The sequence below is a fragment of the Saccopteryx bilineata genome, chromosome 9 (genome assembly GCF_036850765.1).
Source record: "Saccopteryx bilineata isolate mSacBil1 chromosome 9, mSacBil1_pri_phased_curated, whole genome shotgun sequence".
Lineage (NCBI taxonomy): Eukaryota > Metazoa > Chordata > Mammalia > Chiroptera > Emballonuridae > Saccopteryx > Saccopteryx bilineata.
The window spans coordinates 10,856,139-10,880,369 of NC_089498.1; the positions used below are offsets into that span (position 1 = coordinate 10,856,139).

At 44.4% G+C, this 24,231-nt stretch overlaps 1 protein-coding gene across 10 annotated transcripts in view; it reads right to left on the minus strand.

Moving 5' to 3' along the window:
* The window catches only part of CNOT1 (CCR4-NOT transcription complex subunit 1), a 91,593-nt gene that overhangs the window by 61,679 nt on the left and 5,683 nt on the right, over positions 1–24,231 (minus strand). For 6 of the 10 annotated variants that reach the window (XM_066242386.1, XM_066242382.1, XM_066242387.1 and 3 more), the window contains exon 2: positions 1,455–1,730. In XM_066242386.1, coding sequence (XP_066098483.1) covers positions 1,455–1,556 — 102 coding nt within the window. In that variant the 5' untranslated portion in view covers positions 1,557–1,730. Of the gene's footprint in view, positions 1–1,454; positions 1,731–6,621; positions 6,769–10,244; positions 10,265–14,494; positions 14,514–18,539; positions 18,612–24,231 lie in introns of those variants that run through there. The other 4 variants (XM_066242379.1, XM_066242378.1, XM_066242380.1 and 1 more) reach the window with 4 other exon arrangements.

Below are 24,231 nucleotides of genomic sequence, written 5' to 3' on the forward strand. Positions count from 1 at the left end.
TCTGTCCCTGTCTATCCCTCTGACTCTCTCAAAACACTGGCCATGGCACATGTCAAGTTAGTTACGTACAAGAAACAACTACTAAAAGTTGATACAAGTTGATGTTTCCCCATTTCTCCCAGCCCTTCTTCTATCTCTCCTCCCTCTAAAATCAATAAATAAAATCTTTAAGTGAGAGGAGGGGAGATAATTAAACAGGGAAGATAACTAAACAGACCTCTGCATGTGCCCCAACCAGGATCCACCTAGCAACCCTTGTCTGGGGCCGATGTTTGAATCAGTCAAGCTATTTTTAGTCCCTGAAGATGGCGCTCAGACCAATTGAGCCACTGGCTGCAGGAGGAGAAGATAAAGAGAAGGGGGAGAGGGAAGGGAAAGAGAAGTAGATGGTTGCTTCTCTTGTGTGCCCTGAACAGAAACTGAACCCAGGACCGTCCATACACCGGGCTGATACTTTATCCATTAAGGCAGCCAGAAAGGGCAAATATAATCTTTAAAAAAAATGGAGCTAGCCTGACCAGGCGGTGGCGCAGTGGATAGAGTGTCAGACTGGGATGCGAAAGGACCCAGGTTCGAGACCCCAAGGTTGCCAGCTTGAGCGTGGGCTCATCTGGCTTGAGCAAAAAAGCTCACCAGCTTGGACCCAAGGTCACTGGCTCGAGCTGGGGGTTACTCAGTCTGCTGAAGGCTCGCGGTCATGGCACATATGAGAAAGCAATCAATGAACAACAGTGTCCCAACGAAAAACTGATGATTGATGCTTCTCATCTCTCTCCATTCCTGTCTGTCCCTATCTATCCCCCTATCTGACTCTCTCTCTGTCCCTGTAAAAAAATAAAAATAAAATAAAAAATGAAGCTAGATCAAAACATATTTAATAATTTTTACAGAAAATAACAGCCTATGAATTCTGTAAAAAACAAACAGGCCCTGGCTGGTTGGCTCAGCAGTAGAGCGTCGGCCTGGTGTGCAGGAGTCCCGGGTTCAATTCCCGGCCAGGGCACACAGGAGAAGCGCCCATCTGCTTCTCCACCCCATCCCTCTTCTTCCTCTCTGTCTCTCTCTTCCCCACCCACAGCCAAGGCTCCATTGGAGCGGGGTTGGCCCGGGCTGAGGATGGCTCTGTGGCCTCTGTCCCAGGCGCTAGAATGGCTCTGGACGCAACAGAGCAATGCCCTAGATGGGCAGAGCATCACCCCCTGGTGGGTGTGCCGGGTGGATCCCAGTTGGGCGCATGCAGGAGTCTGTCTGACTGCCTCCCCATTTCCAACTTTAGAAAAATACAAACAACAACAACAAACAAACAAAAAACAAACAACTAGGATTATATTATATATTAAGGTGAAATAAGGGACAAAGGTTAGATACTTTCATGACACATACCCACACAGATTCCCATCTCGCTTTCAACTACATACTTATTTATTTAATGGTATTATCACTTGTTTACTTACATGCTGTATTTCCTGCTGGCTGGCTCGGTAGTTTTTCTTGGTTAAATTGTCCACCAGGTAGCTGATTTGAGACAAGGCCAGCGAGAGCGAGTCAAGATTCATTGCTGGTTGGGGCGGAAGCAGGCGGCCGAGCCCGGCGCAAAATCACCATTATTCCCCTTTAGTCACCTCAGAGGCAGGTTAATGCTTTCTCTATAATAAGCCTATATCTGGTGTCTGTACAGTGTCTTCAGTGCTTCTTTACCAGGGATCTTACTCTGTTCTGAAACATGGCACCTATTTAAAAAAAAAAACAAACAGAAATTTTAAAATTAAATTTTTATTAGGGAGGAAATAAATAACCTATAACCTTCAACTCTACATCTTAGTACCTGCAATACCACAAAGGACTAAAAAAGAATTAAGATGTATCAACCACTACTGATTTTAAAATGTCAAGTTTTAAAAGTAGGTGAGGACACAATTTAAAAAAAGTTCTATTTGAGCAATACAATCCATATTTGGTAATTATATTTAACTACTTCAAAATGATAATTTAGCCTGACCTGTGGTGGCGCAGTGGATCAAGCATCGACCTGGAATGCTGGGTTGCTGGTTCAAAACCCTGGGCTTACCCAGTCAAGGCACATATGGGAGTTGATGCTTCTTGCTCCCCCCCCCTTCTCTCTCTCTCTTCTCTAAAATGAATAAATAAATAAATAATAATTTTTAAAAATAAACAAAATCGCCCATCATTTTTAAAAAATGATAATTTATAAGATACCTTATCAGGAGCAGAAAACTACTTTAAATTACGATTTGTAGAAACACTCATTGACATTTTCTTTTTTTTTTTATTTATTTATTTATTTATTTTTACAGAGGCAGAGATAGACAGGGACAGACAGACAGGAACGGAGAGAGATGAGAAGCATCAATCATCAGTTTCTCGTTGCGCGTTGCGACTTCTTAGTTGTTCATTGATTGCTTTCTCACATGTGCCTTGACCGCGGGCCTTCAGCAGACCGAGTAACCCCCTGCTGGAGCCAGCGACCTTGGGTCCAAGCTGGTGAGCTCTTTGCTCAAGCCATATGAGCCCGCGCTCAAGCTGGCCACCTCGGGGTCTCGAACCTGGGTCCTTCCGCATCCCAGTCCGACGCTCTATCCACTGCGCCACCACCTGGTCAGGCAACATTTTCTTTTTTTGTGTGTGACAAAGAGAGAGAGGGACAGATGGGGACAGATAGGCAGGAAGGGAGAAAGAGGAGAAACATCAATTCTTCCTTGCGGCACCTTAGTTGTTCATGCTCAAGCCCGTGACCTTGGGGTTTCGAACCTGGGTCCTCTGTGCCCTAGTCAACCCACTGTGCCACTGTTTAGTCAGGCACCTGCTGTAAATTCTAAGAGCAAACTTTTTCCTTTATGTTATACTGGTAGCATATTTTCTGTACCACATTAGCAAAAACCCAAGTTTGAGAACATACCATAATGAGGATATATACAGGCAAACAGAACATATCAGACTGTTAACAACAGTATTAACTGGTACCTTTTTTGAAACTCAAATTGACAATATTGTAAAAAGTATTTATTGAACTATCCTTGAACCTATAAATTCTACTATTAAGATTGTGCATTCCTCCATATAAACTGCCTTAAGAACTCAAATAGAGATTTTCACTGAAGTGTTTATCACAGCAAAAATAAAAAAAGGTAAACAGTAAAAAGTAACTGCTTAACTTAACTATGAAATACCAAATAAGGCAGTTACTTAAAAGAAAAAAGTAAACTGCGCAGGAAAAATGCTCATTAAGAAAAAAATCATAGAACTTTTTAAAGAACTTAAATAATATAGCTATGAGGAATATAAAGTATATGGAAGCTTTCCCTTTTCACCTTCTTCAGCTTTTCAAGTTGTTTTTCCACAACTATTCATGTATTTTTCCACCTTCATATTCTTTTTCAATGACAGAGGGAGGAAGGAAGGAAAGGAAGGGAAGCAAGGGGGGAGAGAAAAAGGAAGGGGGGAGAGAAGCAAAAGTCAGAGAGCATGAATGAAGCATCAACTCATTTTCAACTTGTGCCATTGATTCCTTCTCATATGTGCCCTTACATGCTTGAACTGGTGACATCCGGGGTTGAACAGGTGATCTCAGCGCTCCAGAACAACATTCTATCCACTGAGCCACTGGCGAGGGCATCTACCTTCATTTTTTATTTTTTTATTTTTTTTTAGTTTTTTTTTTCTTTTCATTTTTTCTGAAGCTGGAAATGGGGAGAGACAGTCAGACAGACTCCCGCATGCGCCCGACAGGGATCCACCCACACGCCCACCAGGGGCGACGCTCTGCCCACCAGGGGGCGATAATCTGCCCATCCTGGGCGTCGCCATGTCGCGACCAGAGCCACTCCAGCGCCTGGGGCAGAGGCCACAGAGCCATCCCCAGCGCCCGGGCCATCTTTGCTCCAATGGAGCCTTGGCTGCGGGAGGGGAAGAGAGAGACAGAGAGGAAAGCGCGGCGGAGGGGTGGAGAAGCAAATGGGCGCTTCTCCTGTGTGCCCTGGCCGGGAATCGAACCCGGGTCCTCCGCACGCTAGGCCGACGCTCTACCGCTGAGCCAACCGGCCAGGGCCTACCTTCATTTTTTAAACAAGAAAGAGGGTGCCTGACCAGGCAGTGGTGCAGTAGATAGAGCATTGGACCAGGATGCGGAAGACCCAGGTTCGAGACCCCGAGGTTGCCAGCTTGAGCATGGGTTCATCAAGTTTGAGGAAAAGCTCACCAGCTTGGACCAAAGGTCGCTGGCTCTAGCAAGGGGTTACTTGGTCTGCTGAAGGCTGGTGGTCAAGGCACATATGAGAAAGCAATCAATGAACAACTAAGGTGTTGCAACAAAAAACTAATGATTGATGCTTCTCATCTCTCTCCGTTCCTGTCTCTCTGTCCCCATCTACCCCTCACTCTGACTCCGTAAAAAAAAAAAAAAAAGAAAAAAAAAAAAAGAAGAAAGTAACCCCCACAGTAATAGGAGGATATTTACAGTAAGATTAAAAGAACTAGCTACAACTCCACACCAAAAAGTAATAATTCCAGACTGACCAGTGGTGGCACAGTAGATAATCAATTTGGGATGCGAAGGAACCAGGTTCAAAACCCTGAGGTCGCCAGCTTAAAGAGCGGGTTGCCGGCTTGAGCGTGGGATTGTAAACATAATCACCTGGTCACTGGCTTGGCTGGACCCCCCCCCCCCCCATCAAGGCACAGATGAGAAGCAATCTGTGAACTAAAGTGATGCAACTGCAAGTTGATGCTTCTCATCTCTCTCTCTTCCTGTCTGCCTTTTAAACTACGTATTAACTTTATATCAAAGTCTTAAAAAGCAGTCCAAAAATGGCTACCATTTCCACAGGCCTACCGATCTTCATTACTAAAAACATAACACCTGCATTCTCTTCCAAAGACCCCAGAAGATTTTATCATTATGTGCCACTGGGATTTCAACAATGGAAACAGTAATAGCAATCTTGCAACGAAAATACTAAATCCTTCCAAGCAGTTACTCTACTATCTGTTTCCCTCCAACATTTCTCAACTAACAGTGTTGTAGAGTATAAATCAGTGGTCCCCAACCACTGGGCCGCAGACTGGTACCGGTCCGCAGAGAAAAAATAAATAACTTACATTATTTCCATTTTATTTATATTTAAGTCTGAACAATGTTTTATTTTTTTAAAAAGAACCAGATTCCACCTGACAGGCGCTGGCACAGTGGATAGAGCATTGGACTGGGATGTGGAAGACCCAAGTTCAAGACCCCGAGGTCGCCAGCTTGAGCGCGGGCTCATCTGGTTTGAGCAAAAGCTCTCCAGCTTGAGCCCAAGGTCACTGGCTCAAGCAAGGGGTTACTCAGTTCCCTGAAGGCCCGCAGTCAAGGCACATATGAGAAAGCAATCAATGAGCCTGACAAGGCGGTGGCACAGTGGATAAAGCGTCAGACTGGGATGCAGAAGACCCAGGTTCGAGACCCCAAGGTCGCCAGCTTGAGCGTGGGCTCATCTGGTTAGAGCAAAAAGCTCACCAGCTTGAACCCAAGGTCACTGGCTCCAGCAAGGAGTTACTCGGTCTACTGAAGGCCCATGGTCAAGGCACATATGAGGATGTAATCAATGAACAACTAAGGTGTCGCAATGTGCAATGAAAAACTAATGATTGATGCTTCTCATCTCTCCGTTCCTGTCTGTCTGTCCCTGTCTATCCCTCTCTCTGACTCTCTCTCTCTCTGTAAAAAAAAGAAAAAAGAAAAAAAAAAGTAACCAATGAACAACTAAGGTGTCCCAACAAAAAACTAATGGTTGATGCTTCTCATCTCTCCGTTCCTGTCTATCCCTCTCTCTCTCTCTCTGTTGCTTAAAAAAAAAAAAAAAAAGACCAGATTCCCTCTGTTACATCCATCTAAGTAAGACTCACTCTTGACGCTTTTCTTGGTCACAGGATACATTTATCTGCCCCACCCTAAAAGCCAGTCCGTGAGAATATTTTTTGACATTAAACCGGTCCGTGGCCCAAAAAAGGTTGGGGACCACTGGTATAAATGAAAGGACAGTAACATTTGACAGCAATATACAAGACAACTGTTACCTGCACAGTGACAATAAAAGTTGCCAAATATGACTCTAATAAAAAGGAAAATAGCAATCACAGGGGACAAAGATTATACAAGAATGTTCTCAGTATTTTTCCTAATATTAAAATTTTAGGAACAATCTAAACACCCATCAGTGCAAGGATCATTTATATACATGCAATGGAATCCCACCCAACATACAAAAATATTTAAAATGCAGTTTTGCCATAAACGTTAAGTATATACTACAGAATTGGAAAAAGCTTATAAAATGGCATGTAGATAATGCCTTGGCTGGTTGTCTCAGTGGATAGTGTCAGTCGGCAAATAGATGTCCCAGGTGTGATTCTTAAGACACATGAGAGGCGACCATCTGCTTCTCTCCCTTCTCTTCCTCTTTTCTTCCCACAGCCAGTGACTCAATTGGTTCAAGCGTTGTCCCCAGGCACTGAAGACAGCTTGGTTGGTCCAAGCATCAGCCCAAGACAGGGGTTGCTGGGGTGCATGCAGGAGTCTATTTCACTATCTCCCCTCCTATCACTTAAAAAAAAATTAAGCCTGACCTGTGGTGGCGCAGTGAATAAAGCGTCGACCTGGAAATGCTGAGGTCGCTGGTTCAAAACCCTGGGCTTGCCTGGTCAAGGCACATATGGGAGTTGATGCTTCCAGCTCCTCCCCTCCTTCTCTCTCTCTGTCTCTCCCTCTCCTCTCTAAAAATGAATAAATAAAAAATAAATTTAAAAAATTAAAAAAAAAATTAAGTAGTATGTAAAAGTCCAACTTCTATAAAAATTCTTCACATTTTAACTGGAGAACACTATCCAGTATGACAAATTGTTTCTTGTACATCCAATACAAGGAATATCAAACCGTGGTTCACAATCTGTTAAGTGTTAACATAAAAGAATATCACTGCCCAAGTTGGATAGCTCGAGTGGTTAGAGCAGTGATTTTCAACCTTCAACACTTGGGGACTGGTGAATTAAAATTATTTTAGGGACCACTAAGTCAGAAATCACCGAGTATAAGCAAATTTGAATTAAGATGATTGGGTCTATTAGCCCTGGCCGGCTAGCTCAGCGGTAGACAATCAGCCTGGGGCATGGAAGTCCCAGGTTCAATTCCTGGTCAGGGCACACAGACAACACGCCCATTTGTTTCTCCACCCCTCCCCCTCTCCTTCCTCTCTGTCTCTCTCTTCCCCTCCGGCAGCCAAGGCTCCACTGGAGCAAAGTTGGCCCGGGCGCTGGGGATGGCTCCATGGCCTCTGCCTCAGGCACTAGAATGGCTCCAGTTGCGGCAGAACAGCGTCCCAGGTGGGCAGAGCATCGCCCCCTGGTGGGCATGCCGGGTGGATCCTGGTTGGGAGCATGAGGTAAACTGTCTCTGTCTCCTGCTTCTCACACTTCAGAAAAATACAAAAAGATGACCAGGTCTATAATCTTGACATATCAGAGCGGTTAACTCTTTAAGGGACCTGCACGAAATTTCTGACGGGACCCAGTGAAAAACACTGGAACCTATGGTGGACAGTGAATAAGCTTTAACCTGGAATGCTGAACTTGCCAGTTCGAAACCCTGGGCTTGCCTGGTCAAGGCACATACAGGAGTTGATGCTTTCTGCTCCTCTCCACCTCTCTCTCTCTCTCTCTCTCTCTCTCTCTCTCCCTTCTCTAAAATAAATAAATTTTTTTTTTTTTTTGCCTGACCAGGCGGTGGCGCAGTGGATAAAGCATCAGACTGGGATGTGGAGGACCCACGTTCAAGACCTCGAGGTTGCCAGCTTGAGCAAAGGCTCATCTGGTTTGAGCAAAAAGCTCACCAGCGTGGACCCAAGGTCACTGGCTTGAGCAAGGGGTTACTCGGTCTGCTGTAGCCCCACGGTCAAGGCACAATGATGAGAAAGAAATCAATTAACAACTAAAGTGCCACAACGAAAAACTGATGATTGATGCTTCTCATCTCTCTCCGTTTCTGTCTGTCTGTCCCTATCTATCCTTCTCTCTGACTCTCTCTGTCTCTGTAAAAATAATAATAATAAAATTAAAAAAAAATAAAAATCTTTTTTTTTTTTAAACAGGGACAGAGAGTTAGATAGAGACAGACAGGAACGGAAAGAGATGAGAAGCATCAATCATCAGTTTTTTGTTGTTGCAACACCTTAGTTGTTCATTGATTACTTTCTCTATGTGCCTTGACCACAGGCCTTCAGCAGACCGAGTAATCCCTTGCTCGAGCCAGCGACCGTGAGTCCAAGCTGGTGAGCTTTCTGCTCAAGCCAGATGAGCCTGTGTTCAAGCTGGCAACCTCGGGGTCTCGAACCTGGGTCCTTCCGCATCCCAGTCCGATCCACTGCGCCACTGCCTGGTCAGGCAATAAGTAAAATCTTAAAAAAATAAGAAAAAAGAACCAATCAGTGAATGCATAAATAAGAAACAACAAGTCAATGTTTTTCTCTCTCTCTCTTCCTCTAAAAATCAATAAATAGGCCTGACCTGTGGTGGCACAGTGGATAAGCTTTGACCTGTAATGGTGAGGTCACCAGTTTAAAACCCTAGGCTTGTACATATGACAAGCAATCAATCAATGAACAATTAAAGTAAAGCAATTATGTGTTCATACTTCTAACTTCCTGTCCCTCTCTCTCCTATCTCTGCAAAATCAATAAATAAAATCTTAAAAAAAAACCTGAACTGTTTCCACCACTAGAAGTGATAATTACATGTTAAGTGTTAGCTAATGTTACAATAGCAATCATTTTGTAGTAAAAATGTATCAAATTAATGTTGTATGCCTTAAAGTTATACAATATTACATGACAATATTTCAATTAAAAAATAAGAAATGCCCTAGGAACAATGATACTCCCCCCAAAAACAATAAGCTCCATCTTTTTATTATTATTATTTTTTTTACAGAGACAGAGAGTCAGAAAGAGGGATAGATAGGGACAAACAGACAGGAACCGATAGAAATGAGAAGCATCAATCATCAGTTTTTTGTTGCGACACCTTAGTTGTTCATTGATTGCCTTCTCATATGTGCCTTGACTGGGGGGGCTACAGCAGAACGAGTGATCCCTTGCTCGAGCCAGCGACCTTGGGTCCAAGCTGGTGAGCTTTGCTCAAACCAGATGAGCCCGCGCTCAAGCTGGCGACCTTGGGGTCTCAAACCTGGGTCTTCGGCATCCCAGTCCAACGCTCTATCCACTGCATGATCAGGCTCCATCTATTTTTTTTAGAGTGAGAGAGAGATAGATAAAGAGACAGAAAAAAGGGAGATGAGAAGCATCAACTTACAGTTGCAGCACCTTATTCATTGATTGTGGGGTTTTTTCCCCTTAAGTGACAAGAGGGGAGGCAGAGAGACAGACTTCCGCATGCACCCCAACTGGGATCCATCCAGCAAGTGGATGGGTGATGCTCTGCCCACCTGGGGCTTTGCTCTATTGCTTGGCAACCGAGCTTTTTTTTTTTTTTACTTTTTTAAAGCACCTGAGGCAAAGGCCATACAGCCACATGCTCAGCACCTGAGACCAACTTGCTCCAACAGAGCCATGACTGCAGGAGGAAGGGAGGGAAGAAGGGAGAGAAGTGAGAGGGGAAGGGATGAAGAAACAGATAGTTACTTCTCCTGTGTGCCCTGACTGGGAATCAAACCCAGGATATCCACATGCCAAGCCGACACTCTACCACTGAACAAACCAGCCAAGACTCTCTCATAAGTGTCTTGACTGGGGAGTTCCAGCCGAGCCAGTGACCCCTTGCTCAAGCCAGCAACCTCAGGGTTTCAATCCTGGGTTCTCAGCATCCCTGGCCAACACTTTTCCCACTGCACCACTGCCTGGTCAAGCAATAAGCCCGATCTAACTCCTGAATCTGTTTCTAAATACTAAGAAGAACCAAGAGTCTCTGGAGAAATGACATTCTAAGAGGCAGGAACAAGGAAAATACAAAGGTGAATTTGGGTCATCCTGTGACAAAATGAAAGGTAATTCTTTTTTTTAAAATATATATTTAAATTCATAAAAAGAGTCAGAGAGAGGGATAGACAGGAACAGACAGGAACGGAGAGAGATGAGAAGCATCAATCATCAGTTTTTCGTTGCAGCACCTTAGTTGTTCATTGATTGCCTTCCCACATGTGCCCTGACCGTGGGCCTTCAGCAGACCGAGTAATCCCCCACCTGAGCCAGCGACCTTGGGTCCAAGCTGGTGAGCCTCACTCAAACCAGATGAGCCCACGCTCAAGCTGGCAACCTTGGGGTCTTGAACCTGGGTCCTCTGCATCCCAGTCCGACGCTCCATCCACTGAACCACCGCCTGGTCAGGCCAAAAGAAAATTCTCAAAACACTCAAAAGGGACAGGTCAGACTGACAAGAAGCAATTAAAAGAGATTCTCACTAATGAGTAAATCTGGGCATCAAAAAGGAACTTACAACCTATGATTTTATATGATAATTTGCCTCAAATGCATCATCCTTTAGAATGCTTAGGGAGGGAGTAAAAGTAAAAGTATACTCTGGTTATTTTACTATCATTATCAATCATAAATACCATATACTCTAAATTCTTATCACAAACATTTCTGAATGCCTATCACTAATCAAATTTATTATTTACAGCCACAAATTTCTTTCCACACATGCTAAATTTTTTCACATATGCGTAGATGGATAAAAAGGAAAATTCCAAACACAGTTTAACATTCTGACATAAAGAGGACATGACAATGTATTACTTATGCTACAATTTCCGTAAAATGCCATGGGTAAAAGTCCTTTCTATTCACACCATATAAAAAAATCAAATATGACTATAATACAGTGACTAAAAAGCCATAAATCCATGATTACAATTAAAGAGAAAGGACAAGATGCATCTTTTACATCTGGCTTTTATAAAGTATTAAGGAAAAATACACCCTGGCCCGGTAGTTCAGTTGGTCAAGGCATCGTCCGGATACACTAAGGTTGCGGGTCCGATTCAGAGTAGGACTCATACAAGAATGGACCAGCCTGACCTGTAGTGACTCAGTGGATAAAGTGTAGAGCTGGAACTGGAATGATGACATTGCCAGTTTGAAACCCTGGGCTTTCCCAGTCAGGGCACATATGGGAGGCAACTACTGAGCTGATACTTCCTGTTCCTCCTCCTCCTCCCCTTCTCTTTCTCTCTCTCTGAGTTGATTCTTCCCATTCCTCCTCCTCCCCTTATATCTCTCTCAGCTAGATCAAAGTTATCTTTAATCGGCAACAGATAAGAATCTTTTAAGCCATCATGGCAGTCTCTTACATTCTCTGGAGAGCAGCTCAAACCAGTCAACACTCTGATAACATCAGGTGACCAATAGAAGGAATCCACTATAAGCACAATGTGGCCCTGGTTGGTCTCCTCAGTTGTAGAGCAATGAATGTGGATGCTTTTGGTTCAATTCTGGTCAGGGCACACAGGAGAAACAACCATCTGGCTCTCCACCCCTGCCCCTCCCTTCACTCTCCCCCCCTGCAGCCATGGCTCAACTGGTTCAAGTGTATCACCCTAAGGGCTAAAAATGGCTTTGTGGAGCCTCTGCCTCAGGTGCTAAAAATAGCTCAGTTTTGAGCATGGCCCTAGATGGGCAAAGCATCAGCCCAAGATTGGGGTTGCTAGGTGGATTCCGTTCAGGGTGTAAGAGTGAGTCTATCTCTCTATCCCCTTCCTCTCATCTGGAAAAAATAAAATAAAACACAATAGATGAGATGCTCTATCCCCTCAACACCTACTTTAATAGATGGCTGAGTCTGATCAGGTGGTGACACAGCAGATAGTCAGACTGGGATGCAGAGGACCCAGGTTCAAAACCCTCGAGGTCATCAGCTGATAGCGGGCTCATCAGCTTTAGCCCGAAGGTCTCTGGCTCGATGCCCGAGGTCGCTGACTTGAGCAAGTGGTCACTCGCTCTGGTGTAGCCCCCTCCCCCAGGTCAAGGCATATATGAGAAAGCTATCAATCAACAGCCTAGGAGATGCAATGAAGAACTGATGCTTCTCATCTCTCTCACGGTCTAGATCCCTATCTGTCCCTCTCTCTGTCACACAAAATAAAAAAGAAAAAGGAAAGAGAAAGCTGGCTGAAAAGCAAGCAGTTGCCAATCTTCCAGTGGAGCTGATGAAGAACTTTACATACCGCATGCCAGGACTATAGCCAGGTCAACCAAGATGTGACTAACTGGTTCAGAGTAATGACATGGAAAAACTAAGTAATAGAGACTGTTGACAGGGGCAACTTCTAGTCATCTGTTTTAGCTGTATCCAATATATCTCAAAACAAAGCCTTATTATTACTGTAAAATTATATAATTTTTTACTGTTAGGCTCAAAATACATTCATGTATTCTCTATTTTTCTTTGAATTTACTACAGTGACACCATTCAACAAAATTATATAGGTTTTAAGTGCGCAATTCTATAACACATCGCTGTACAGTGGATTGTGCGTTCACCTCGATGCCCGACTCATGTCTCTGATAGTCATGTATTTTTAAAAGTCAGTATTATATTTTTTAATAAAAACATTTCCGCCTGACCAGGTGGTGGCGCACTAGAGCGAGCATGAGATTGGGATGCACAGGACCCAGGTTCGAGACCCCAAGGTCGCTAGCTTGAGCGCAGGCTCACCTGGTTTGAGCAAAAGCTCACCAGCCTGGACCCAAGGTCACTGGCTCGAGCAAGGGGTTACTCAGTCTGCTGAAGGCCCACAGTCAAGGCACATATGAGAAAGTAATCAATGAACTAAGGTGGTGAAATGCTCAACGAAAAACTAATGATTGATGCTTCTCATCTCTCTGTCCCTGTCTATCCCTCTCTCTGACTCTGTCTCTGTAAAAACCAACAACAAACAAAAAAGCATTTCCCTTTAAACATTTAAATTTTTTAATGGCTCTAAAAAAGTATCATGTTTATGCAAATGAAACTTCTCAGTCAATAACTTAAAATTTTAAATTTTCATACCTTTTTAAAATCATTGATTTTAGAGAAAGATAAAAGAATAGAGAGAGAAACAAGAACACTGCTTTGTTTCTGTATGTGCCCTGACCAGGGGTTGAATGACAACCTCTATGCTTCAGAACAATGCCCTAACCAACCAAGCTATCTGGCCAGGGCAGAGTATTCGTAGCCTTTTAAAGCATAAAACTGATAACAGAAACAAGCTCAAGATCACTAAACTTGGAAAAATTTTGTTTTGTTTTGTTTTCATTTTTCCGAAGTTGGAAACGGGGAGGCAGACAGACTGACTCCCGCATGTGCCCAACCGGGATCCACCCTGCATGCCCACCAGGGGGTGATGCTCTGCCCCTCTGGGGCGTCGTTCTGTTGCATCCAGAGCCATTCTAGCGCCTGAGGCAGAGGCCACAGAGCCATCCCCAGCGCCCGGACCATCTTTGATCCAATAGAGCCTCGCTGTGGGAGGGGAAGAGAGAGACAGAGAGGAAGGAGAGGGGGAGGGGTGGAGAAGCAAATGGGCGCCTCTCCTGTGTGCCCTGGCCGGAAACCGAACCCGGGACTCCTGCACGCCAGGCCGACGCTCTATTGCTGAGCCAACCGGCCAAGGTCTGAAAATATTTTAATTTAAATTTAAAAAGATGTTTAACCTTAAGAAACCTGACCTATGGTGGCGCAGTAGATAAAGTGGCGACCTGGAATGCTGAGGTCGCTGGTTTGAAACCCCAAGGCTTGCCTAGTAAAGGTTCATATGGGAATTGATGCTTCCTTCTCTTACTCCCCACCTCCCTCTCTTTAAAATGAATTCAAGAAAATAATAATATAAATAAACAGCCTGACCAAGCTATTTATTGGTCACAGTGGACAGAATGTTGAAATGGGACGCAGAGGACACAGGCTTGAAACCTCAAGGTTGCCAGCTTGAGTGCGGGCTCACCAGCTTAAGTGCAGGGTCACTGGCTTGAGCGTGGGATTATAGACAAGATCCCATGATCACTGGCTAGAGCCCAAAGATCGCTGGCGGTCACTGGCTTGGCTGGAGCCTTCTCCCCACCCCAAACCCCACCCCCCACCAAGGCACATATGAGAAAGCAATCAATAAACCAAGGTGACGCAACGAAGAACTGATGCTTCTCATCTCTCTCCCTTCCTGCCTATCTGTCCCTCTCTCTCTTGCTAAAAAATATAGAAAACATTTTAATTGGAAAATTTACTAATATCATCCCTTTTAAAAAATTAGGATTACAGGCCTGACCTGTGGTGGCGCAGTGGATAAAGCGTCAACCTGGAAATGCTGAGGTTGCCGGTTCAAAACCCTGGGCTTGCCTGGTCAAGGCACATATGGGAGTTGATGCTTCTTGCTCCTCCCCTTTCTCTCTCTCTCTCCCCTCTCTATAATGAATAAATAAAATCTTAAAAAAAAAAAAAAAAAAAATTAGGATTACAGCCTGACCTGTGGTGGCACAGTGGATAAAGCATCGACCTGAAAAGCTGAGGTCGCCAGTTCAAAACCCTGGGCTTGCCAAGACACATATGGGAGTTGATGTTTCCTTCTCTTCTCCTCCTCCCTTCTTTCTCTCTCTCCTCTCTAAAGTGAATAAATTAAAAATAAAAAAGGGATTACATAAACTGCCCCAAATAATCCCCTTCCAGTTAACTACAGGTACCATACCATATAAACATCAGCTGCTAAAGGTAGCCCTCCTATTAGTTCAAATATTTATGTTTTTTTAATTTTTTTAATTTTTAATTTTATTATTATTTTTTTTTTGTACTTTTCCAAAGCCAGAAATGGGGAGGCAGTCAGACAGACTCCCACATGCCCCCGACTGGGATCCACCCGGCATGCCCACCAGGGGGCAATGCTCTGCCCATCTTGGGGCGTCACTCTGCCGCAATCAAAGCCATTCTAGCGCCTGAGGCAGAGGCCATAGAGCCATCCTCAGTGCCCGGGCAAACTTTGCTCCAATGGAGCCTTGGCTGCGGGAGAGGAAGAGAAAGACAGAGAGGAAGGAGAGGGGGAGGGGTGGAGAAGCAGATGGGCGCTTCTCCTGTGTGCCCTGGCCGGAAATCGAACCCAGGACTCCTGCATGCCAGGCTGACGCTCTACCACTGAGCCAACCGGCCAGAGCTAGTTCAAACATTTGAACCTAACTCCATACATTAGGTGCTATAAAAAGCGTGCGCACTCGCGCGCACACATACACACAGGCCCTTGGCCAGGTGGCTCAGTGGACAGGGCATCATCCTAGCATACTGAGGTTGCAGGTTCAATCCCTGGTCAGAACACATGAGAAGTAACCAGTGAGTGCACGACTAAGTGGAACAAGTTGATGCTTTCTCAAATTAATGGAAAAAAATTAAAACAAAAAACACAAAAGAAAACATTCATCTCAAGAGCCTTAGTAGAATAAATATAGATCTCACTATACTACTATACAACCAAAATATCTGTGTTTAAGAATTGGGAGGAGCACCTGAACAGGCGGTGGCGCAGTGGATAGAGTGTCAGACTGGGACACAGAGAACCCAGGTTCAAAACCCCAAGGTCACCGCTTGAGCATGGATCATAGATATGACCCCATGGTCGCTGCCTTGAGCAAGGGGTCACTTGTCCTGCTGTAGCCTACCAGTTAAGGCACATATGAGAGATCAATCACTGAACCACTAAGGAGATTAAGGAGCCACAACAAAGAATTGATGCTTTTCATCTCTGTCATTCCTGTCTGTCTCTGTCACAAAAAAAAAAAAAAAATGGGAAGGAGCTTCATCAGGCAGTAGTGTGTCAGACTGGGACACAGAGGACCCAGGTTCAAAACCCCAAGGTCGCCTGACCGGGCAGTGGTGCAATGGATAGAGCATCAGACTGGGATGTGGAGGACCCAGGTTCAAGACCCCGAAGTCGCCAGCATGAGCACAGGCTCATCTGGTTTGAGCAAGGCTCACTAGCTTGAGCCCAACCAAGGTTGCTGGTTCAAGCACTTGGTCTGTTGTAACCCCCTGTCAAGGAATATATGAGAAATCAATCAATGAACAACTAAAAAACCACAACAAAGAATTGATGTTTCTCGTCTCTCTCCCTTCCTGTCTGTCTGTCCCCATCTGTCCCTCTCTCTGATTCTGTCTCTGCCACAAAAAACAAACAAACTAACAAACAAAAAAACCCCGAGGTCACCAGCTTGAGCGCAGGCTCAGCCGGCTTGAGCACGGGGTCACTGGCTTGAACATGGGATCATAGACATGACCCCATAGTCGCTAGCTTGAGTCCAAAGGTAGTTAGCTTGAGCAAGGGGCCATTCACTCTGCAGTAGCCCCCTGGTCAAGGGCACACATAAGAAAGCAATCAGTGAACAACTAAGGTGCCGCAACGAAGAACTGATGCTTCTTATCTCTCTCCCTTCCTATCTGTCTCTGTCCCTATAGGTCCCACTTGGAAGGAAGGGAGGGAGGGGGGGGAGAAGAGGAAAGCTATTTAAAATGATGATTCCTAAGCTCCACACTACATCAAAAGAATCAAAATTCTTGGGAAAAGAGAGAATAGAACATGATACTTTGAATACACTCTGCAGGTGATTCTTAGTGCACTTTAATGTCTGAAAATCAATGACCTAATAGTTCTAGGAAATGTTTAAGAAAAACATATTGAACCTTGATGCAATCACTGAAAAGGGGTTAGAAAAATTAGACATTCTCTATGGGGGGAAATAGCAAGATACAGAAAAGCATTCTGTGTACATCTGACCTTATATGCATAGTATCTAGGATACAAATAACTATCTGAAAAGTTATCTAACTAAAGAAACTGAGAAGTGATCTCCCAACCCCCCACTGAAATAGAAAAATTAACTTTCAAAAACAAAATATTGCCTGACTTGTATGGTGCAGTGGATAAAGGATCAACCTGCAAAGCTAAGGTCGCTGGTTCAAAACCCTGGACTGGCCTGGTCAAGGCACATACAGGAAGCACCTACTATGAGTTGATGTTTCCTGCTCCGCCACCTTTCTCCCTCTCTTTCTCTGACTCTTAAAAAAAAAGAAAAAATCAATAAATAAATTTTGAAAAAACAACAAAATATTAGGTCAGTAAAGTTTTGCACATTCCAAGATTCCCTATTCAAAACCCCCAGTCAGCTCACTCACTGTGCAGAGATTTAAAATAAAAGGCCTGAGCCCTGGCAGAATAGCTCAATTAGTTAGGATGTCACCCCAAAATATGAAGGTTGGTGATTCGATCCACAGTCAGGGCACATACAGGAGTGAGTCCATGTTTCTGTATGTGTATTTCTCTCTCTCAAATCAATAGCAACGTAAAAAAAAATGTGGTGTATATGAACACCTGCCTGTCTTCTGGGAACCTACAATTTTGGTATGAGGTAGACAGAATGCCCCAGTAATAGTCCTAGGTACTGAGTCTCTAATGAGCCTCTCTGCCGAACACTTCACAAACGTGTTCTCACAATTCCTTCCTGGAGAAATTGTGTCCTGTATGACTGCACTGGAAAAAGCACTAGTTTCCTCCTTCACCAATCTGCCTTTTCTCCTTGCTGTTTCTGTTTTATTTTTGTTCTAATATCAGCACTGAGTACAACCATATGCTGTGCCTTGTGAGTCTAGTGAACTACTGATCTCTGGGGGTAGTAGAGTCTTGGGGGATTACCAACACACTAAACCTGCTATTACACGGCTCACAAACGGGATATTTTATCGCTTCATATTCATTTTGAAATATCCCCTAATGTTTGTGAGCAGTAGAGTTAAGATGAAATGTCTTCTGGAGGTCACTGGGGGCCAATTTGTGAATTTCTTCTCTAGTATGTGCAGAATCCATTTCAGAAGTCTGGATTTTTACCATAAAGACAATCCTGGAAGGTATCTGGCTTGGTCTGGGTGCGTTCTAGGGAATGAGGGAGTGGCAGAGACAAGCCATAAAAGCTCACCAAATCTGTTTCTTCTTCCTGGCTAAACAACTAGACTCCATTTCTCAACCTCTTTTGGCTGGGTTTGGCCAACAGACTAAGTTCTTACCAGTAAAATGTAGACCAAAAATGATAACCAGCCACTTCCAGAACGAATCCAGGAAACCTCCTAACTCGTGATTGGTTCTTTCACCCCAAGCCAGCTGAATGAGGTCTCCAAAGTAGGATGGCACCACCACATGGAAGAAGCCTGGGTTTCTAAATTACTGCATAGATGGCAACCTACTGAACATTTCCATGAAAGTTACCTGAGGAAAGTTACCTGAGTATAACTGCCTACTCTCTTTTAAGTCACTGATACCTTAGGGTTGTCTGTTACAGTGCTAGCCTGCTTTGCCTAGTAACAGAGGATATGATAAGGTGAAATTTTTAGAAGCTACTGTTGACAATGTGAAAGCCTGAAGAAAAGAGCAGGACAGAGGGAAATTAAAAATATCAGAGGGGGCCTGACCTGTGGTGGTGCAGGGGATAAAAGTGTCGACCTGGAATGCTGAGGTTGCCAGTTCAAAACCCTGGGCTTACCTGGTCAAGGCACATATGGGAGTTGATGCTTCCAGCTCTTTCCCTCCTTCTCTCTCTCTGTCTTTCTCTCCTCTAAAATGAATAAATTAAAAAAATCTATTAAAAAAAAAAAGAATATCAGAGGGAGCCTGAGCACGTGGTGGCACAGTGGATAGAGTGTAGGATTGGGACGCTGAAGACCCAGGTTCAAAACCCCAAGGTTGCCAGCTTGTACACGGGCTTACCAGCCTGAGCACAGGGTCACTGGCTCCGTTAGAGCTCCCCAGTCAAGGCACGTGAGAAAGCAATCAATGAACAACTAAGATGCCTCAAAGAGAAATTGACACTTCTCATCTCTCCCTTCCTTCCTGTCTGCTCTTTTCTTTCAAAAAAAAAAAAGAATATCACAGGGAAGGAGAAGTGAATGCAGTCAAGAGGAACTGTAAGGTCTGTGAAGAATAAAAAAGGGAAGTGAAAGAGTTGTCAAATATGTACTCACATTTCCAGACTAAGCACCTGGGCTCTGCTTGTTCCTAACATGAAACTGAGAAAAGTGGAAGGGTAAGAAGAGAAAAAGGAATTCTATTTGGGACCTATCCGGAGTGAGGCATACAGATGTACAGTCTAGAGCAGTGGTCCCCAACCTTTTCTGGGCCACGGACTGGTTTAATGTCAGAAAATATTTTCACAGACCGGCCTTTAGGGTGGGACAGATAAATGTACCACGTGACTGAGACAAGCGTCAAGAGTGAGTCTTAGATGAATGTAACAGAGGGAATCTGGTCATTTTTAAAAAATAAAACATCGGCCTGACCAGGCAGTGCTGCAGTGAATAGAGCATCAGACTGGGATGCGGAGGACCCAGGTTCAAGACCCCGAGGTCGCCAGCTTGAGCAAGGGCTCATCTGGTTTGAGCAAAAGCTCACCAGCTTGGACTCAAGGTCGCTGGTTCAAGCAAGGGGTTACTCGGTCTGCTGAAGGCCCGTGATCAAGACACATATGAGAAAGCAATCAATGAACAACTAAGGTGTCGCAACAAAGAACTGATGATTGATGCTTCTCATCTCTCTCCATTCCTGTCTGTCTGTCCCTATCTGACTCTCTGTCTCTGTAAATAAATAAATAAAATTAAAAAAAACAAAACATCGTTCAGACTTAAATATAAATAAAACGGAAATAATTTAAGTTATTTATTCTTTCTCTGCGGACCGGTGCCAAATGGCCTACGGACCGGTACCGGTCCGCGGCCCGAGGATTGGGGACCACTGGTCTAGAGCACAGCAAGTGTGAGCCATAACAGACTCAGACATCATCAACATATAGATGAGATAGCATGGGAGAACTGCAGAATGAGAATAAGAGGGCCTACACGCAGGGGTCCCCAAACTTTTTACACAGGGGTCCAGTTCACTGTCCCCCAGACCATTGGAGGGCCGCCACATACAGTGCTCCTCTCAATGACCACCAATGAAAGAGGTGCTCCTTCCGGAAGTGCTGCAAAGGGCCGGATAAACGGCCTCAGGCGGCTACATGCGGCCCGCGGGCCGTAGTTTGGGGATGCCTGGCACAGAGTCCTAAGGAAGCTCAGTATTCAAAAGTGGGTAGAAAGAGAAACAACAATGACAAAGAGTGGCCATAGGAAAAAGAAACTTAAGAGTGCATAGTATACACATCAGAAACCAAGAAGAATCTTCTACTTAGAAGTAAAGCCTAGGAACGAATAGCATCCCTAACACAGACCCAAAGACAAATCTTTGGGAAATGACCATGTGTTGGCAGCCTCTAAACCCCAAAGAGGCCTGACCTGTGATGGCACAGTGGATAAAGCGTCGACCTGGAAATGCTGAGGTCGCCGGTTCGAAACCCTGGGCTTGCCTGGTCAAGGCATATATGGGAGTTGATGCTTCCAGCTCCTCCCCCCTGTGTGTGTCTCTCTGTCTCTCTCCTCTCTTAAAAAAAATAAAAATAAAATAAAATAACCCCAAAGATCTCAGCCTAATATTTACACCCTTATGTAATCCCCTCCCCTTAAGTGTGGCTTTGAAGGAAGACAACAGAAAGTCATTTCCAAAGTTAAGTTACAAAAGATTGACGTCTGTCTTGTTTACCTCTCTAAACCTGTACTGAGAAGCAAGGTATGTTGTAACTGTGGAGAGGGCACATGTGAAAAGAAACTGATGTCTCCCAACCAACAGCCAACAAGGATTTGAAGCCAACTGCCACCTGGGTGAGCATGTAAGATCCTCTCACCCTTCAGGCTTGAGATGACTATAGCCTGGGGGTACCTGCATTACAACTGAGAGACACTGAGTCAGAAGCACCCAGCCAAGCTGTGCCTGTGAAATATTAAAGACCAACAAAGGGCCTGACCTGTGGTGGCGCAGTGGGATAAAGCGTCGACCTGGAACACTGAGGTCGCCGGTTCAAAACCTTGGGCTTGCCTGGTCAAGGCACATATGGGAGTTGATGCTTCCTGCTCCTCCCCCTTCTCTCTCTCTCTGTCTCTCTCTCTCACTCCTCTCTCTCTAAAAAAAAAAAAAAATCAATAAATAAAATATTTAAAGACCAACAAAGTTTTAAATGGCTAAATTTGGGAGTAATATGTTAAACAGCAATTTCTAACTAATACGTCCACTGTCTATGGAAACCATGGGGGAGAGATATAGTTGGCAATGTCTTTTTCCCTTGGTTTTATTTATTAACTTTAGAAAGAGGAGAGAAAGAAAGAACATGGTGGATTGGGAAGCATCAACCTGTAGTAATTGCTTCTTGTATGTTCCTTGACCAGACAAGCCCGGGATTTCAAATCGGCGACCTCAGCATTCCAGGTCAATGCTTTACTGACTGCAACACCACAGGTCAGGCATATAGTTGGCATTGTAAAGAAATTTATATATTAGCCTTACCAGGTAATGACACAGTGTATAGCCTTAGGGCACTGAAGACCCAGGTTTGAAACCCCAAGGTTGCCGACTTGAGCTCAGGCTCATCGGCTTCAGAGTAGGATCATAAGACATAACCGCATGGTCATTGGCTTGAAGCCCAAGGTTGGTAGCTCAACTGGAGCCCCCTACCCTGCCGCATCAATGCAGGTATAAGAGTCAATAAATGAACAACTAAGGGTTATTTTACGAGGTGATGCTTCTCATCTCTCTCCATTCCTGTCCTGTCTCTCGCTTACTAAAATATATAAATAAATATAGATAATTCAATTTAAATTTATTGTATCAGAGTTAGTCCTGGCCAGTAGCCAAGCTGGATAGAGCATCATCCTGATATGCCAAGGTTGTGGGTTTGGTCCCGGGTCAGGGAGCATACAAGAATCAACCAATAGCCTGACCAGGCGGTGGCACAGTGGATAGAGCGTTGGACTGGAATGCGGAGGACCGAGGTTCGAGACTCCAAGGTCGCCAGCTTGAGCGTGGGCTCATCTGGTTTGAGCAAAGCTCACCAGCGTGGACCCAAGGTCACTGGCTCAAACAAGGGCTTACTCAGTCTGCTGAAGGCCCACAGTCAAGGCACATATGAAAAAGCAATCAATGAACAACTAAGATGTCGCAATGAAAAACTGATGATTGATTCTTCTCATCTCTCTCCGTTCCTGCCTATCTGTCCCCTATCTATCCCTCTCTCTGACTCGGTCTCAAAAAAAAAAAAAAAAAAAAAAATCAACCAATAAATGCATAAATAAGTGGAACAACAAAATCAATAAATTAAAAAAAAAATTTAAAAAGTGACTGACCAGGCCTCACTGGATAGCTCGGTTGGCTAGAACCCTGGTCAGCAAACTGCTGCTCGCGAGGTACGTGCGGCTCTTTGGCCTCTTTTTTTTTTTTTTTTTTGGTGGCAGAGACAGAGAGAGTCAGAGAGAGGGACAGACAGACAGGAAGGGAAAGAGACGAGAAACATCAATTCTTTGTTGGCCCTGGCCGGTTGGCTCAGCGGTAGAGCGTCGGCTTGGCGTGTGGGGGTCCCGGGTTCGATTCCCGGCCAGGGCACATAGGAGAAGCGCCCATTTGCTTCTCCACCCCCCCCCCCTCCTTCCTCTCTGTCTCTCTCTTCCCCTCCCGCAGCCAAGGCTCCATTGGAGCAGAGATGGCCCGGGCGCTGGGGATGGCTCCTTGGCCTCTGCCCCAGGCGCTGGAGTGGCTCTGCTCACGGCAGAGCGACACCCCAAGGGGCAGAGCATCGCCCCTGGTGGGCGTGCCGGGTGGATCCCGGTCGGGCGCTTGCAGGAGTCTGACTGTCTCTCCCCATTTCTAGCTTCAGAACAGAAAAATACAAAAAATAAAAAAAATAAAATAAAAATTAAATTCTTTGTTGCAGTTCCTTAGTTGTGCACTGATTGATTTCTCATATGTGGCTTGACCGGGGGGCTACCGCAGATCGAGTGACCCCTTGCTCAAGCCAGCGACCTTGAGGTCTCGAACCTGGGTCCTCTGCGTCCCAGTCCGACGCTCTATCGGCTACGCCACTGCCTGGTCAGGCTCTTGGGCTTCTTGAGTGTGGCTCTTCCACAAAATACCACCTGCGGGCGCTACCTCAATAAGGAATGTACCTACCTATATAGTTTGTTTAAAAAAATTTGGTTCTCAAAAGAAATTTCAATTGTTGTACTGTTGCTATCTGGCTCCGTTGACTAATGAGTTTGCCAACCACTGGAGAGCATCATGCTGAAGCAGAGAGGTTGTCAGTTCGATCCCCAGTCAGGGCACATACAGGAACAGATCAATGTTCCTATCGTCTATCTGTCTCTCTCTCTCTCTCTCTCTCTCTTCTTTCCTCTCTAAAATCAATAAAATAAACATTAAAAAAAATTTTTAAGAAAAAGTGATTGACCACACAGATTATTCCTTTTTTTTTGGATGAATTATCAAATTCATAGATCTTTCATTTTGTGTATTGAATACGCCTGACCTGTGGTAGCGCAGTGGATAAAACGTCAACCTGGAAATGCTGAGGACACCGGTTCGAAACCCTGGGCTTGCCCGGTCAAGGCACATATGGGAGTTGATGCTTCCAGCTCCTCCCCCCTTCTCTCTCTCTGTCTCTCTTTCCTCTCTCTCCCTCTCTGTCTCTCTCTCTCCTCTCTAAAGATGAATTTAAAAAAAAATTTAAAAAAAAAGAATTCAAGCAATACGATAAATAGAATGAACATTAGGGCTAGAATAGAAAAACCTGATCTGACCTTAAAATAAAAAAGCTATCTCTTTCCTGGACTTCAGTGTCCTAAAGGATGATACCATCCTGTAGACTGGCTTTCAAAATTTAATAATTTAAAGATGTCAACACAATTATCAAGTATACAGCTCCAAGTCTGTGTAGCAAAATTTAATCATTTAAAGACATCAATACAATTATTAAGTACACAGTCTGTGTCTGCAAAGAACAAAATCAGGGTATACTCTTTTCCAAGAATGCCATCCAGTGTAGCAAATGAAACATTATTCAATTACTATTCAGGAGAACTGTATATGAGTTTGGGAAAGGGTAACTCCTTCCCCACCATAAAATGAGACAGAGAACTTACCAAGCAAAATGTGGTACAGCTATGTGAAACTGGCCAAAAAGAGTGTACAAAGTCAATTTTGCTTAAAAACATCAAAGAAAGTATTTATAGACAGCATATTTGAGTCTGAACACATATGATGGATAATGTTTTGGTAGCTACAAATGCTGACACACCAGATAAAAGAGGAAAGATATACTTGAA